The 13,316-nt window shown below is 43.8% G+C and overlaps 1 protein-coding gene across 2 annotated transcripts in view; it reads left to right on the top strand.

Annotated features, from left to right (window-relative positions):
• The first annotated feature begins 218 nt into the window (after window positions 1-218).
• lrig2 (leucine-rich repeats and immunoglobulin-like domains 2) overlaps window positions 219-13,316 on the top strand; it is an 82,788-nt gene continuing 69,690 nt past the window's right edge. For both annotated transcript variants that reach the window (XM_068007717.1, XM_068007718.1), the window contains exon 1: window positions 219-613. In XM_068007717.1, the coding sequence (XP_067863818.1) occupies window positions 423-613 (191 nt within the window). In that variant the 5' untranslated portion in view covers window positions 219-422. The remainder of the gene's footprint in view (window positions 614-13,316) is intronic.

Consider the following 13,316-nt stretch of genomic DNA (forward strand, 5'->3'; position numbering starts at 1 on the left):
GTGCCCACCCCCCGTGTGTGATTGACGTGAATTTCGGCCAATAGTAGCTAAGGGTGTCTGATTGGGGATCCGCCCGTGCGTGGATTTCGGGTGACACAGTTTGATTGACGTTGACAGTGACCAATAGTAGATGGGGGGCGGGGCCGGGGCCGGGACTGTCGAATGGCGGCGGGGCGGAGGCGGGACCTCCACTTGTCAGGGGGCGCGCGCTCAGAATGGGCGCTTTGTGTCGGTGGGGAAACGCGCGGCTCCGAGCGGCCGAGGCTCGGTGATAGGGCCCGGGGATCGGCGGCCGGTGTTCGGGCCGAGTCCTTGCAGCGTCCCGCCCCCGCCTCCCTTCCCCTTCATTAGAGTTTATCGTCCGGCGGCGACGCGGGGTTTTTGTTTTGTTTTGTTTTTGTTTTTGTCGGTGGGGTTTTAAGATGGCGGCGGAGCCCGGGCCTGGGCCTGGGCTCGGGCTCAGGTTGCTATGGGCCGCTCTGATGCTGTCGGCTGCCTCGGCCTCGGCCTGGGCCTGCCCCGCGCAATGTTCCTGTGCAGACGGCCTGGTGGACTGCAGCAGGCGCTGGGCTGCCGTGATTCCTCAGCACCTTCCACTATGGGTCACGCAACTGTGAGTATCGACAGGGGAGCGCGGGCGGGTGGGAAAATAAACAAAAAGCGCAGGAGGGCCCGGCACACTGCAGAGAGCAGCATCAACCAGTGTGCCCCCGCCCGCCCCCCAATGTTCTGGGCTCAGAGCAGAGAAACAGCGGCAATAACTGCACCCATGGTGATAGAGTGACCGTTTCTATTGATCTTAAAATTATAAATTGCAGCTGAAATATCAGTTGCAAGATTATTCTGCAATTTTTATGGAACAAAACATGGGATCCCCAAAATGATTAAACACCTCAGCCTGTAGTAAAAATAGAATTTGAATTATTCAAACCTCCTCCAAACTGGAGGCCCCGCTCACCTGTTATAAATTGCAACTGAAATATCATTTGCAAAATTATTTGGTTTGCAATTTGCATGGAAAAACATGCCATCGTGGAATGGGAGCACCCTGTAATAAAAACAGAATTTGCATTATTGAAACCCCCTCCAAACTGGTGGCTATGTCCACTTGTCCTCTTTTTTAAAAAAAATCCCATTTGATTCCCAGTTGCAGATTCTGCAGTAAATCAAATGCATCCTGGCTGTCATGATGCTTATCAGCCAGCGCTCGTAAAGTTTTATGATCTGGCCGGCTCCCCTGATGATGATTTGATCTCCCGATGCTGTCTCTCTGAACACATCATGATACGACTTCTCCATCTTCTCCCCCCGTCACTGTTAAAGTGCAGTCAGGTCCTTGAGGGTACCGTAAATGGGCTCTGATTGTTATGATCTGGAATGCATTGCCTGAAAGGGCGGTGGAAGCAGATTAATTAGTAACTTTCAAAAGGGGATTGGATAAATACTTAAACAGGAAAAATTTGCAGGGCTACGGGGAAAGAGCAGGGCAGTGGGACTAATTGGATAGCTCTTTCAAAGAGCCGGCACAGGCACGATGGGCCAAATGGCCTTTTTGTGTGTTCTACGATTCTATAATATAGCAGGTCTGTTCTGTGTAGATTTTTGCAGGCCAGCAATACTTCCCAGAATATTGGAGCATTTAATCATGGTACAAGTCAAATTCCCTTTCTACTCTTTAAGGTTCTGTGAATAGTTCCAGAGTGAGCATATATTTATCTAAAACTGAATTTTATGGTTATTGCGTCTAGATTCACTTTTCATATTTAACACAAAGTTACTAGTCAGAAGTTGTTTGCAGTTTCTTTATCTGTATATCTTTAAAACTCATTGTCCCGTGTGAAAGAACTTGCATTTATTTGGCATCTCGTATTATGTTATCAGGGCATCTCGAAGCATTCCACATCCAATGAATTAGGTCTGAAGCGCAGTCACTAGTGTTATGTAGGCAAATGTGGCAGCTAACATACACACAGGTAGTTCCCAACAAACAGGAATGAGATGAATGACCAGTTAATCTTTTCATTGGTGGTGTTGGTTGAGGGGTATGTTTTGGCCAGGATCTGTTAAGTTTACTTGCAGTTTGATTTTCAATAATCAGATCACATTGACCTAGTGAGTGTTGATTTTTGATAGAGAAATTGTACGTTTTGTCTCGGTATATGACTCTCTAAAGGAAAACTGTTTGTTAGCATTGAGAGTGGATGATTTTCTACATTGCTGTTTATTGACTGTCAAGATTCAGTCCAGTAATGCAGGCTTGATTTCACCAGTTTTGGACTGAGGTTAGCTTAGGCAGAAGTTAGAGTACTACCATTTTTCTCAGTATATCTGGTTAGGGAGAGCAAAACTGGGCAGAGTTCCTGCTCCTGATCACTACAGTGACCTTGCTAGGAGTGTGCATATGTAGGTGTCTAATGAGGACAGGATCTGGTTCTTTGTGATGCCCACCACAGTCAAATAATCTGCTACTTGCTCAGGGCTCATTTGTCAAGAATGCTAAGTTGGGTGAAGTACCAGCAGGATGACTAGTGCTCACTGAACTCTACCTCCAGGATGGAATCGGTTCCTTTCGGGGGAGGGTGGAGAATCACAGTTCACTTTTTAGTTGATGGGATTTGGGCAGCTGTTCATCTTATTACAATTTAATCTTTAAAGGAGCTGTCATGTTTTAATTAGTGGTATGTTGATATAGTGATGCTGCTATCTTGCCTGGGCTGAAATTTATCACTGCCAATCCCACTTATATATTGTCTTGAGAAGATCCATACATTTTGACCTCCTTGTAGCTTCTCTACTACTGTGATGTGCAGGGCTACAGTTCTCTGGGTACCTTCTGGTACATTGCTTAAATGGCCATTCTTTGTGTGTGAGACTAGACATTAAATATTAGAGGGCTGTTCAATTGCTGGAGGGAAGCAGGGAGTCACAGTCTAACCCAATGCCGTCCTTGCCAGCAGGAGTCACTGGAAAGCAATCAGAAGCAGATCACTGACCAGTTCTTCTCCCCCTCCCCCCAGCTAAGGATTATTGAGGCCAATTGTAGCAGCCCGGCTGTGATCGGCTAACTCGGCACTTGGCAGAGATGGAAGGTTGGACCTTCCTGGTCTGTATGGCACATTGGACCAACTCCGTCTTTTGAAATAAGATTACTTTTAAACACTAATCTATTACAAGAAGGAACAAACGTGCTTTTATCTAGGCTTTTCACGATCTCAGGATGTCCCAAAGCGCTTTAAAGACAATGAAGTACTTTTAAAGTGTAGTCCCAATTGTAATATAGGAAAACGCAGCAGCCAATTTGCGCACAGCAAGGTCCCTCAAACAGCAATGAGATAATGACCAGATAATGTTTTTCAGTGATGTTGCTTGAGGTGTAAATATTGGTCAGGACACTGGGAAGATGGGTCTATAATCTGTAAGTTGCACCCACAATATGGGAGTCTTAAAACCTACAGAATGGGTGAGCTGATAGCAGATTTTATCTTGCATGTTTTGAGAAGCACTTCAGCAGGATTCTATTTGTTTTTTTAAGGAGAATTATGGACTGGGATTTTTCAAATGTGCAGTCGCTAATTTGAGATTTTCCTGCCCATTTAAAATGAACTGGGGGGGAAATCGCAGGCTGGTGAGTGCACAAGTGGAAAACTGTGGCCATTGAAGAGTATTGTGTGTTGAAGCACTGATGCGTCCTACCGCAGCAAAGTGGGAGGTGGATGAATAAACAACGTGCATTTATATAGTGCCTTTAACAAGGTGCTTCACAGGAGCGCTATCAAACAAAATTTGACACTGAGCTACATAAGATATTAGGACCGGTGACCAAAAGCTTGGTCAAAGAGGTAGGTTTTAAGGAGCGTCTTAAAGGTGGAGAGGTTTAGGGAGGGAATTCCAGAGCTTAGGGCGTAGGCAACTGAAGAAACGACTGCCAATGGTGGAGCGGTGAAAATCGGCAATGTGCAAGAGGCCGGATTTGGAGGAGCACAGAGATCTCTGAGGGTTGTAGGAGGTTACAGGGAGTGGGAGGAGCGAGGCCATGGAGGGATTTGAAAACGAGGGAGAATTTTAAAATCAGGCCTCCTCAGAAGAATGTTCATAGTCTGGACACCTGGGCTGCTCACCGTAACTCCCTGCCAGAGGTTTAAGCACGGCATTGGCTTGAGGGCTTGAAGCATGCCACTTACATGGCGTATAACCTATATTAGTTCATGCATTCGCAAGCATCCTCCAGTCCTCCCATTGTAGCATCCAGATTTTTCATCTCCACCACTCTATCAGGAAGTTCATTTCAAACGTTGATCATTCTCCGCATGACAATGCACCTCCTAAAGTTACTGATTAGAATCTGTGTCCCCTTGTTCTACTCCCACAATTTAATTTGAAGTAATTTTCTGGATTTGCCTTTCTCATACCGTTTACGTAGAATTTACAGCACAAACAGGCCATTCGGCCCAACAGGTTTATGCTGGTGTTTGTCCTCCCACCCTACTTCATCTCACCCCCATTGACATAACCTTCTATTTCTTTCTCCCTCATGTACTTATCTAGCTTTCCTTTAAATGCACCTATGCTACTTGTCTCATCTACACCATGTGGTAGCGAGTTCAACATTCTCACCACACTGAGTAAAGAAATTTCTCCTGAATTCCCTTTTGAATTTATTAATGACTATCTTATATTTGTGGCCCCTAGTTTTGGACACCTCCACAAGTGGAAAATTTTCTCTAAATCTACCCCATCGAATCCCATCATCGTTTTAAAGACCTCTATCAAGTCACCCCTCAGTCTTTTTTTCTGGAGAAAAGAAGGTGGCAGAGCTGGTTGAGAAAGCGGTTTAAAAAAGCATGCTGGGCTTTATAAATACAAGTATAGAGTACAAAAGCAAGGAGGTTATGATGAACTTTTATATAACACTGGTTCGGCCACAACTGGAGTATTGTGTCCAATTGTGGGCACCACACTTTAGGAAGGATGTAAAGGCCTTAGAGAGGGTACAGAAAATATTTACTAGAATGGTTCCAGGGATAAGGGACTTCAGTTACATTGATAGACTGGAGAAGCTGGGGTTGTTCTAGGAGCAGAGAAGGTTGAGAGGAGATTTGATAGAGTTGTGCAAAATCATGAGGGATCTAGACCGAGTAGATAGAGAGAAACTGTTCCCATTGGTGGAAGGGTCAAGAACCAGAGGACACAGATTTAAGGTGATTGGCAAAAGAACCAAAGGTGACATGAGGAAAAGCTTTTTTATGCAGCGAGTGGTTATGATCTGGGATGTGTTGCCCGAGGGGGTAGTGGAGGCAGGTTCAATCGTGGCTTTCAAAAGGGAATTGGATAAGTACTTGAAGGGAAAAAAATTGCAGGGCTACAGGGAAAGGGCGGGGGAGTGGGACTAACTGGATAGCTCTTGCAGAGAGCTGGCATGGGCTCGACGGGCCGAATGGCCGCCTCCTGTGTTGTAACCATTCTATGATTCTAAGACCCCCAGCCTGTTCAGTCTTTCCTGATAGATGTGCCCTCTCAGTTCTAGTATCATCCATGTAAATCTTTTTTGCACTTTCTCCAGTGCTTCTGTTTAGTGTTTGTAATATGGAGACCAGAACTGTGCACAGTACTCCCAAGTGTGGTCTAACTAAGGTTCTATATAAGTTCAACATGACATTGTTGCTTCTGAAATCTGTTCCTCTGGAAACTTACTATGTTGTATCCGTCTATAAGATCATCTCTTAGACATCCCCTTCCTAGGCTGAAAAGCCCAAGTCTCTCCAGTCTTTCCTCGTAACTCAGACCCCTGATACCAGTGGTCAGCCTCGTGGCTCTGCTCCGCACGACTTCCAACGCTTGATTGTCTTCCTTGTTTCTCGGTACTAGAACTGGACACAGGACTGAAGTGCAGTCTGTCCAGAGCACCATACAGTTTGATCATTACTTCCTCTGACTTGTACGGTTTTGGCTGCAAAATTCAAACCTTCTATTGTCTTTGGTAATTGCTGCTCTGTATTGGTTGGACCTGTGTAGTGTTGAGTCCACTAAGACTCCTGGGTCTCTTTCCATTTCATCCATGGCTATTTTGCCACTGTTCCTGGATTACATGTGCCTGATATTAACTCTTTGTTGTGCAGATTACAAGAGAAGATGGAAGTATTTACAGTAATCACAAAATTTATAATTTTATTAAAATTACTTTAAATCTTTAACCATTTAAAAATGCCCTCATCTGCATTCTGTTTCAAAAGTTCCATTGTAGTTTGTTTCACTAAAACAATTGAAATCTGATAGGAAAAAGCAGATTTTCTTCTGGACTGTATACTTAAAACAATGTAATTACGGGTTACAGTTTTGTGTTGCCTTAATTTTCTTTTTGGTTGCATTCCTTGAAGGAGGGTTCAGAAGCCGCAGTGTTTTATTTGTATGTAGAAGGCTTGGCTGTTGTGTTAATCAGAGCTTGTTATACACAAGCTGTGGTTCTAATTTCAACGGAACTTTGCACGGTTAAGTGGCACGTCTTCTATCACTGGTAATGTGCAACATACGGTGTCTTGTTAGACAATGCAAATAACCAATAATGACCCTCTGTTTAATGTGCAGAGGGATTATAAATTCAGAAAAGCAGAATTAGTTTGCATGTTTGTACAGGACGTCGTGCTGATTCAGCAAACGTATGATTTGTTTAAAATTGATCTAGCATAGTTTCAAGTGAGTGCCAGTTTTTTGGTGTGATGTATAGATGACTCATACCTGACAATTGTTTGTGTTTTTCGATCCTCTCAGTAAAATAATCAGACTTTAAAGATGGACCTCAGCGATTGTCAGTTTGACCTATACTGCTGTGGTATTTTCAACTACCTGTAGCACAAGACCCCCCTGAGTGTAGAGAGGTGCTGGAGCATGCAGTGAGCAAGGGAACGTTCTTTTTCCATGTAACTCCCTCCTGATTGTCCTGGACTGATCTTTGGGTAATATCATCATCAGTCGATCATCGTTGGAGCTCCTGTAACTGTCCTGTGCTCTTAAGGCAGGGGCTTGAACCCTTGTGTTGTGTTTCAGACTGTCCACGGTCGCTCTTTCATAGACTTGTTCTGTATTGCAGCTGTGTCACAGCTCGCAGTTTGTGGATGCCATTGGTTAATTCAAGGATTAGCTCATCCGCCTTTCGATGGCATTTCCTCCATCAAGTGTCTCGCTCCCCTCCTCCAGGCGCTCATCGGCCAAAGCCGTTGTCTCTTTCTGGAGCAGCCCAGGTTGTTTAACCACTGCCTGGTTACCAGTCATAGGTAGTACTGTCTGCTGTTAGTACAGTAGCTGGTTTTAACACCTGACCTGACTCCATTGAATAATGACACTGAGGCTTTTATTTCCATGTCAGGTTTCTGCTCAATTCCCTGTTGCAACAGAGTTACATAACCTAATGCCTGACAGTTCTGGAGTTTAAAACAAAGTCTTGCAAAAGCACTTTTGACTTGAAGCTGAACCCCTCAGTACAGTGAGGATGCAAAGAGGCTCCAATGTGATTTAGACAAGTTGGGTGAGTGGGCAAGAACATGGCAGATGCAGTATGACACAGATAAATGTGAGGTTATCCACTTTGGTTGTAAAAGCAGAAAGGCAGATTATTATCTGAATGGTGATAGATTGGGAAAAGGAGAGGTGCAACAAGACCTGGGTGTCCTTGTACACCAGTTGCTGAAAGCGAGCATTCAGGTGCAGCAAGCAGTTAGGAAGGCGAATGGTATGTTGGCCTTCATTGCAAGAGGATTTGAGTACAGGAGCAGGGATGTCTTACTGCAGTTATACAGGGCCTTGGTGAGACCACATCTGGAGTATTGTGTGCAGTTTTGGTCTCCTTATCTGAGGAAGGATGTCCTTGCCATGAAGGGAGTGCAACGAAGGTTTACCAGACTGATTCCTGGGATGGCAGGACTGACGTATGAGGAGAGATGGGGTCGACTAGGCCTATATTCACTAGAGTTTAGAAGAATGAGAGGTGATCTCACCGAAACATATAAAATTCTAACAGGACTATTCAGACTAGATGCAGGGAGGATGTTCCCGATGGCTGGGGAGTCTAGAACCAGGGGTCACAGTCTCAGGATATGGGGTATGCCATTGAGAACTGAGATGAGGAGAAATTTCTTCATTCAGAGGGTGGTGAACCTGTGGAATTCTCTACCATAGAAGACAGTGGAGGCCAAGTCATTAGATGTATTCAAGAAGGATATTTCTTAATGCTAAAGGGATCAAGGGATATGGGGGAAAAAGCAGGAACAGGGTACTGAGTTAGACCATCAGCCATGATCATTTTGAATGGCGGAGCAGGCCAGAATGGCCTACTCTTGCTCCTATTTTCTATGTTTCTGTGTACAGTCATATTCCTTTGAGCAAGTTCCCTCAACATCATTCCATTGGCTTGTATGCCTCATTGAATTGTCTTCAAGATCCTCATTAAAAGTCTTCCATGGTATTGCTCCACCCTACTTTTGCAAATCTCTATCTGTTCATCCTTGCATGTGCCGCTACTGCACCATAACAGCTGTTTAAGCCTCTACACCACTGCCCTGTGTAATGTTCTCTGGGATCGCTGTGTCTTGCTGTCTCCCGCCCCCAACATCAATTCTTTTCGGTCATGCCTTCAACCTCTACTCTAACTCTTTTTTTGCTTTCCTTTTGTTCAGTTGGTTTTCCTCCTCTTTTGTGTAGCATATTGTATTTTTCTATACATCAGGAGCACTATAGAAACCAAATTGTTTAGACCAGTCTTTTTTAAGTCCAGATAAAAAGGTGTTAAATGTTTGATACATTAGAGTCCAGCTGGTTTTTAAGTGATGTAGAATTTAAGTGTCTTTAGATGTTAACAAAGGGTTCTGATGCTTTTTGCATCAGTTAATACATTTTCAGGGTTTTGGTAATTATAAAGTATAAAGGCGATTCATAGAAAGCTTACATCTCGGAAGGAGGCCATTCGGCCCATCAAGTTTGTGCCAGCTCTATGCAAGAGCAATCCAGCTAGTCCCACTCCCCCGCCCTATCCCCTTAGCCCTGCAAATTTTTTCCTTTCAAGTACTTACCCAGTTCCCTTTTGAAAGCCATGATTGCATCTGCCTCAACCACCCCCTCGGGCAGTGCATTCCAGGTCCTAACCACTCGCTGTGTAAGAAAAGTTTTTCCTCATGTCACCTTTGGTTCTTTTGCCAATCACCTTAAATCTATGTCCTCTGGTTCTTGACCCTTCTGCCAATGGGAACAGTTTCTCTCTCTCTACTCTGTCTGGACCCTTCATGATTTTGAATACCTCTATCAAATCTCCTCGCAGCCGTCTCTGTTCGAAGGAGAACAACCCCAGCTTCTCCAGTCTATCCACGTAACTAAAGTCCCTCATCCCTGGAATCATTCTAGTAAATCTCTTCTGCACCCTCTCTAAGGCTTTCACATTTTTCCTGAAGTGTGGTGCCCAGGACTGGATACAATACTCCAAAGTTCATCATGACTTCCATACACTTGTAATTTGTGCCTCCATTTATAAAGCCCAGGATCCCGTATGCTTTTTTAGCCGCTTTCTCAACCTGCCCTGCCACCGTCAACGATTTGTGCACATATACCCCCAGATCCCTCTGTTCCTGTACCCCTTTTGGAGATGTGCCCTCCAGCTTATATTGCCTCCTCGTTCTTCCTACCGAAATGTATCACTTTGCATTTTTCTGCGTTAAATTTCATCTGCCACATGTCTGCCCGTTCCACCAGCCTGTCTATATTCTCTTGAAGCCTATCACTATCCTCCTCACTGTTCACTACACTTCCAAGTTTTATGTCATTTGCACATTTGGAAATTGTCATTGATATATATCAAGAAAAGCAGTGGTTCTAGTACTGACCCCTGGGGAACACTATTGTACACCTCCCTCCAGTCCGAAAAACAACCGTTCACCACTACTGTCCGTTTCCTGCCCCTTAGCCAATTCTGTATCATGCTGCTACTGCCCCCTCTATTCCATGGGCTTCAATCTCGATGACAAGCCTATTATGTGGCACTTAATCAAATGCCTTTTGAAAGTCCATATACACCACATCAACTGCATTGCCCTCATCGACCCTCTCTGTTACCTCATCAAAAAACTCTATCAGGTTAGTAGTTAAACACGATTTGCCTTTAACAAATCCATGCTGGCTTTCCCTAATCAATCCACACTTGTCCTAGTGACTGCTAATTCTGTCCCAGATTATTGTTTCTAAAAGTCTCCCCACCACTGAGGTTAAACTGACTGGCCTATAGTTGCTGGGTTTATTCTTACACCCTTTTTTGAACAAGGGTGTAACATTTGCAATTCTCCAGTCCTCTGGAACCACCCTCGTATCTACGGATGTCTGGAAGATTATGGCCAGTACTTCCACAATTTCAACCCTTACTTCCCTCAGCAACCTAGAATGCATCCCATCTGGACCGGGTTATTTATCTACTTTAAGCCTTTCTAGTACCTCCTTTTTCAATTTTTAGCGCATCCAGTATCTCAACTACATCTTCCTTTACTGAGACTTTGGCAGCATCTTCTTCCTTGGTAAAGACAGATGCAACGTACTCATTTAGTTCCTCAGCCATCCCCTCTGCCTCCATGATTGACGGAGATAAAATTAGAGAAGGTTAAACTCTGAAGTCTAGAAGCAAAGTGGGGAAATCTAATTGAGATAAAATATTAAGTAATTTAGAGATAGCAAACTTAATATTATTTCCAAGTAAAAGAGGTAATGGGATCTAAATTTAAATTAGTGCAAAGTACATTAAAGAAATTCTTCCTAATAGCAGTTTTAAATCAGGGAGAAATGTTTGGAAAAATCTGCCAGATTGGGTAATAGACATTGGGGATGTCAAAATGCTATAATGGGAGACCCAGGATACTGAAGGGGTGAGGTTCAATAGCTCAATCCCTTTCTTTCTCGTCCTTAATTTTTCTTGGAGTTTTGAGTCCTAAGACTAAAAATACCTCTCTTAGAGAGCTCTGAGTAACTTTGCAGGAGTCTGTTTGGTTTGATTGCCTGCATTTCTTTGTACAGTAACTGTGCCTCCAATCCTGTAGAGCTATTTATATTTTCAATAAAACTATTCCTGCACTACTTGTGGGTGACCCAACTATGATATTCCTGCAGCAAATACCGTGGGCCTTTGTGTGTGGGGTTTGAACGTCTAAAACGACTTATAATATCCCACTGATAGGCACGTGCCCAGTCTCCCAAACAGTTCCTTGTGTGAGTATAAAGGGCTCTGTATTAGTGTTTCAACGAGCCAGAAAGAATCCTAGCAATGTAACATTGCACTGAAGCACATCGGTCTGAGCTGACTTTAGAAACAAGTACTTGTGCCAATGAAACTTTCCGTCTAGAAACTGAAAACACTGAAACATTTCAGCACTTGAATTGAATATTCCTTGGTACTGACCAGATACAATGCATCTACCACTGGACTTGTGCTGTGAGAAGTACTTGTATAAATACAGTATTGCAATAGAGTGATAGCTTTTGGGTGTCTTTTATGCTCTCCTGAAAGCTACCACTCTATTGCAATACAGTCCTGTACACTGCTTTCCTGGGCAGCCTCCCATCTTTCACCTTCCATAAACTTGAGCTCATCCAAAACTCTGCTGTTCATATCCTAACTTGCACCAAGTTTTGCTTGCCCATCACCCCTGTGCTTGCTGACCTACATTGGTGCCTGGTCCACTAAAGCCTCAACTTTAAAATTTTCATCCTTGTGTTCAAATCCCTCCATGGCCTTGCCCCTCGCTATCTCTAACTTTCTCCAGCCCTACAAGCTGTTGAGAACTCTGTATTCCTCCAACTCGGGCCTCTTGTGCATCTCCTACTCTCTGCCCCACCAATGGCAGCTAGGCCTTCAGCTGTTTAGGCCCTAAGTTCTTGAATTCCATCCCTAAAGCTTGCTGCCTCTCCTCCTTTAAAACCCTACTTAAGACCTACCTCGTTGAGCTAGTTTGTTACCGCATCTAATATCTCTTTTGGCTCGGTGTCAGTTTTTGTCTGATTATGCTCCTGTGAAGGGTCTTGAGAAGTTTTCCTACGTTAAGGACACTATATAAATGCAAGTTGTTTTAGTTATCTATTAGCGCTGTTAATATTTGTGGATAAAACGTTTACATCCTTTATTAAATTTCTTGTTGAATTCTCTACAGGTTTAACAGTGTAGTTTAAGTTTCTTGGAATAAGGAAGATTTATCACAATGATTACTGTGGAATAGTAGTGAAGAAAACACAATTCAGATTATCATTTATTTTTTGAATATGAAATCCATGTATGGGGGAACCTCCATTACCCATGCTCCAGTTACCCACCTTCCTGATTATCAACCAGAATTTGCTGGGACAAAATCTTGAGACTTTGCCTCATTCTACAATTTGCTAGCACCAAGCTCCTTGTACGACTCTAATCAACCTCAACTGGTCGCTAAGGAGCGCCTGACAGCCAGGTAGCAAACCTCCTTTCCCCATTCCTGGCAACCGCGCAGCAGCACTGCTGAGGTTTGGAACTCTGGGTGAGAAGGTCAAAGTTGCATGTTCTGTTCCACTGCTTTGCTTGTTGGTGCTCCGGTGTATCCCACTACCTGAATGATGCTACTGGTTCCTGAATGATACTGTGTGGTACTGATGGCAGTGATGATTGTACCTGTAATATTCATCACTTTGGGCGATAAGTATTCCACCAGAGCACCAAAAAATGCAGGTTGGTAGCGTTGCTCGGAAATTCTCAGCCAGCTTCCTCACTCTCCTGATAATCTGTATCACTTCAATAGACTGTAGCTTGCCTGCTGCATCCGTTTAAAGATTCTTCACAGACCCACTGGTAACCTCCCAGGAAAGTCATTGACTACTTTCCATAAAGTTGGGGAACATTATTTTTGACTCCAGACTTTTATTTATTGCCCAAAGTGTGCCCTTCTCCCAAACGCTTTTTTAAAAAGTTTGTGTGGGTATTTTTAAATCCTTTTTTTAATATAACCACACAGCCCCCATTTTACCAATTCCTAGGATAGATACTAGATAGTTTGAGGGTGTTCCCATTACAGGTTCTGAGCACTTGATCCATGGTAACACAGTACAGTATTGAAGGAGAGATGAATTATTGGAGGTTCCGTCTTCCCCATGAGTCGTTAAGTGGAGGCCCCGTCCGCCTGCTGTGATTGTTCATCTGGATGTTAAAGGGCCTATGGTGCTATTTGTCGAAGAGTAGGGAGTTCTTCAGGTGTCTTAGCCAAACACTGCCAAAAATGAAGAGCTGATTAATCTCATTACTGTTTGTGAGGCCTTACTGTGCACAAAATGGC

The sequence above is a fragment of the Heptranchias perlo genome, chromosome 27 (assembly GCF_035084215.1).
Source record: "Heptranchias perlo isolate sHepPer1 chromosome 27, sHepPer1.hap1, whole genome shotgun sequence".
NCBI classification, from domain to species: Eukaryota; Metazoa; Chordata; class Chondrichthyes; order Hexanchiformes; family Hexanchidae; genus Heptranchias; species Heptranchias perlo.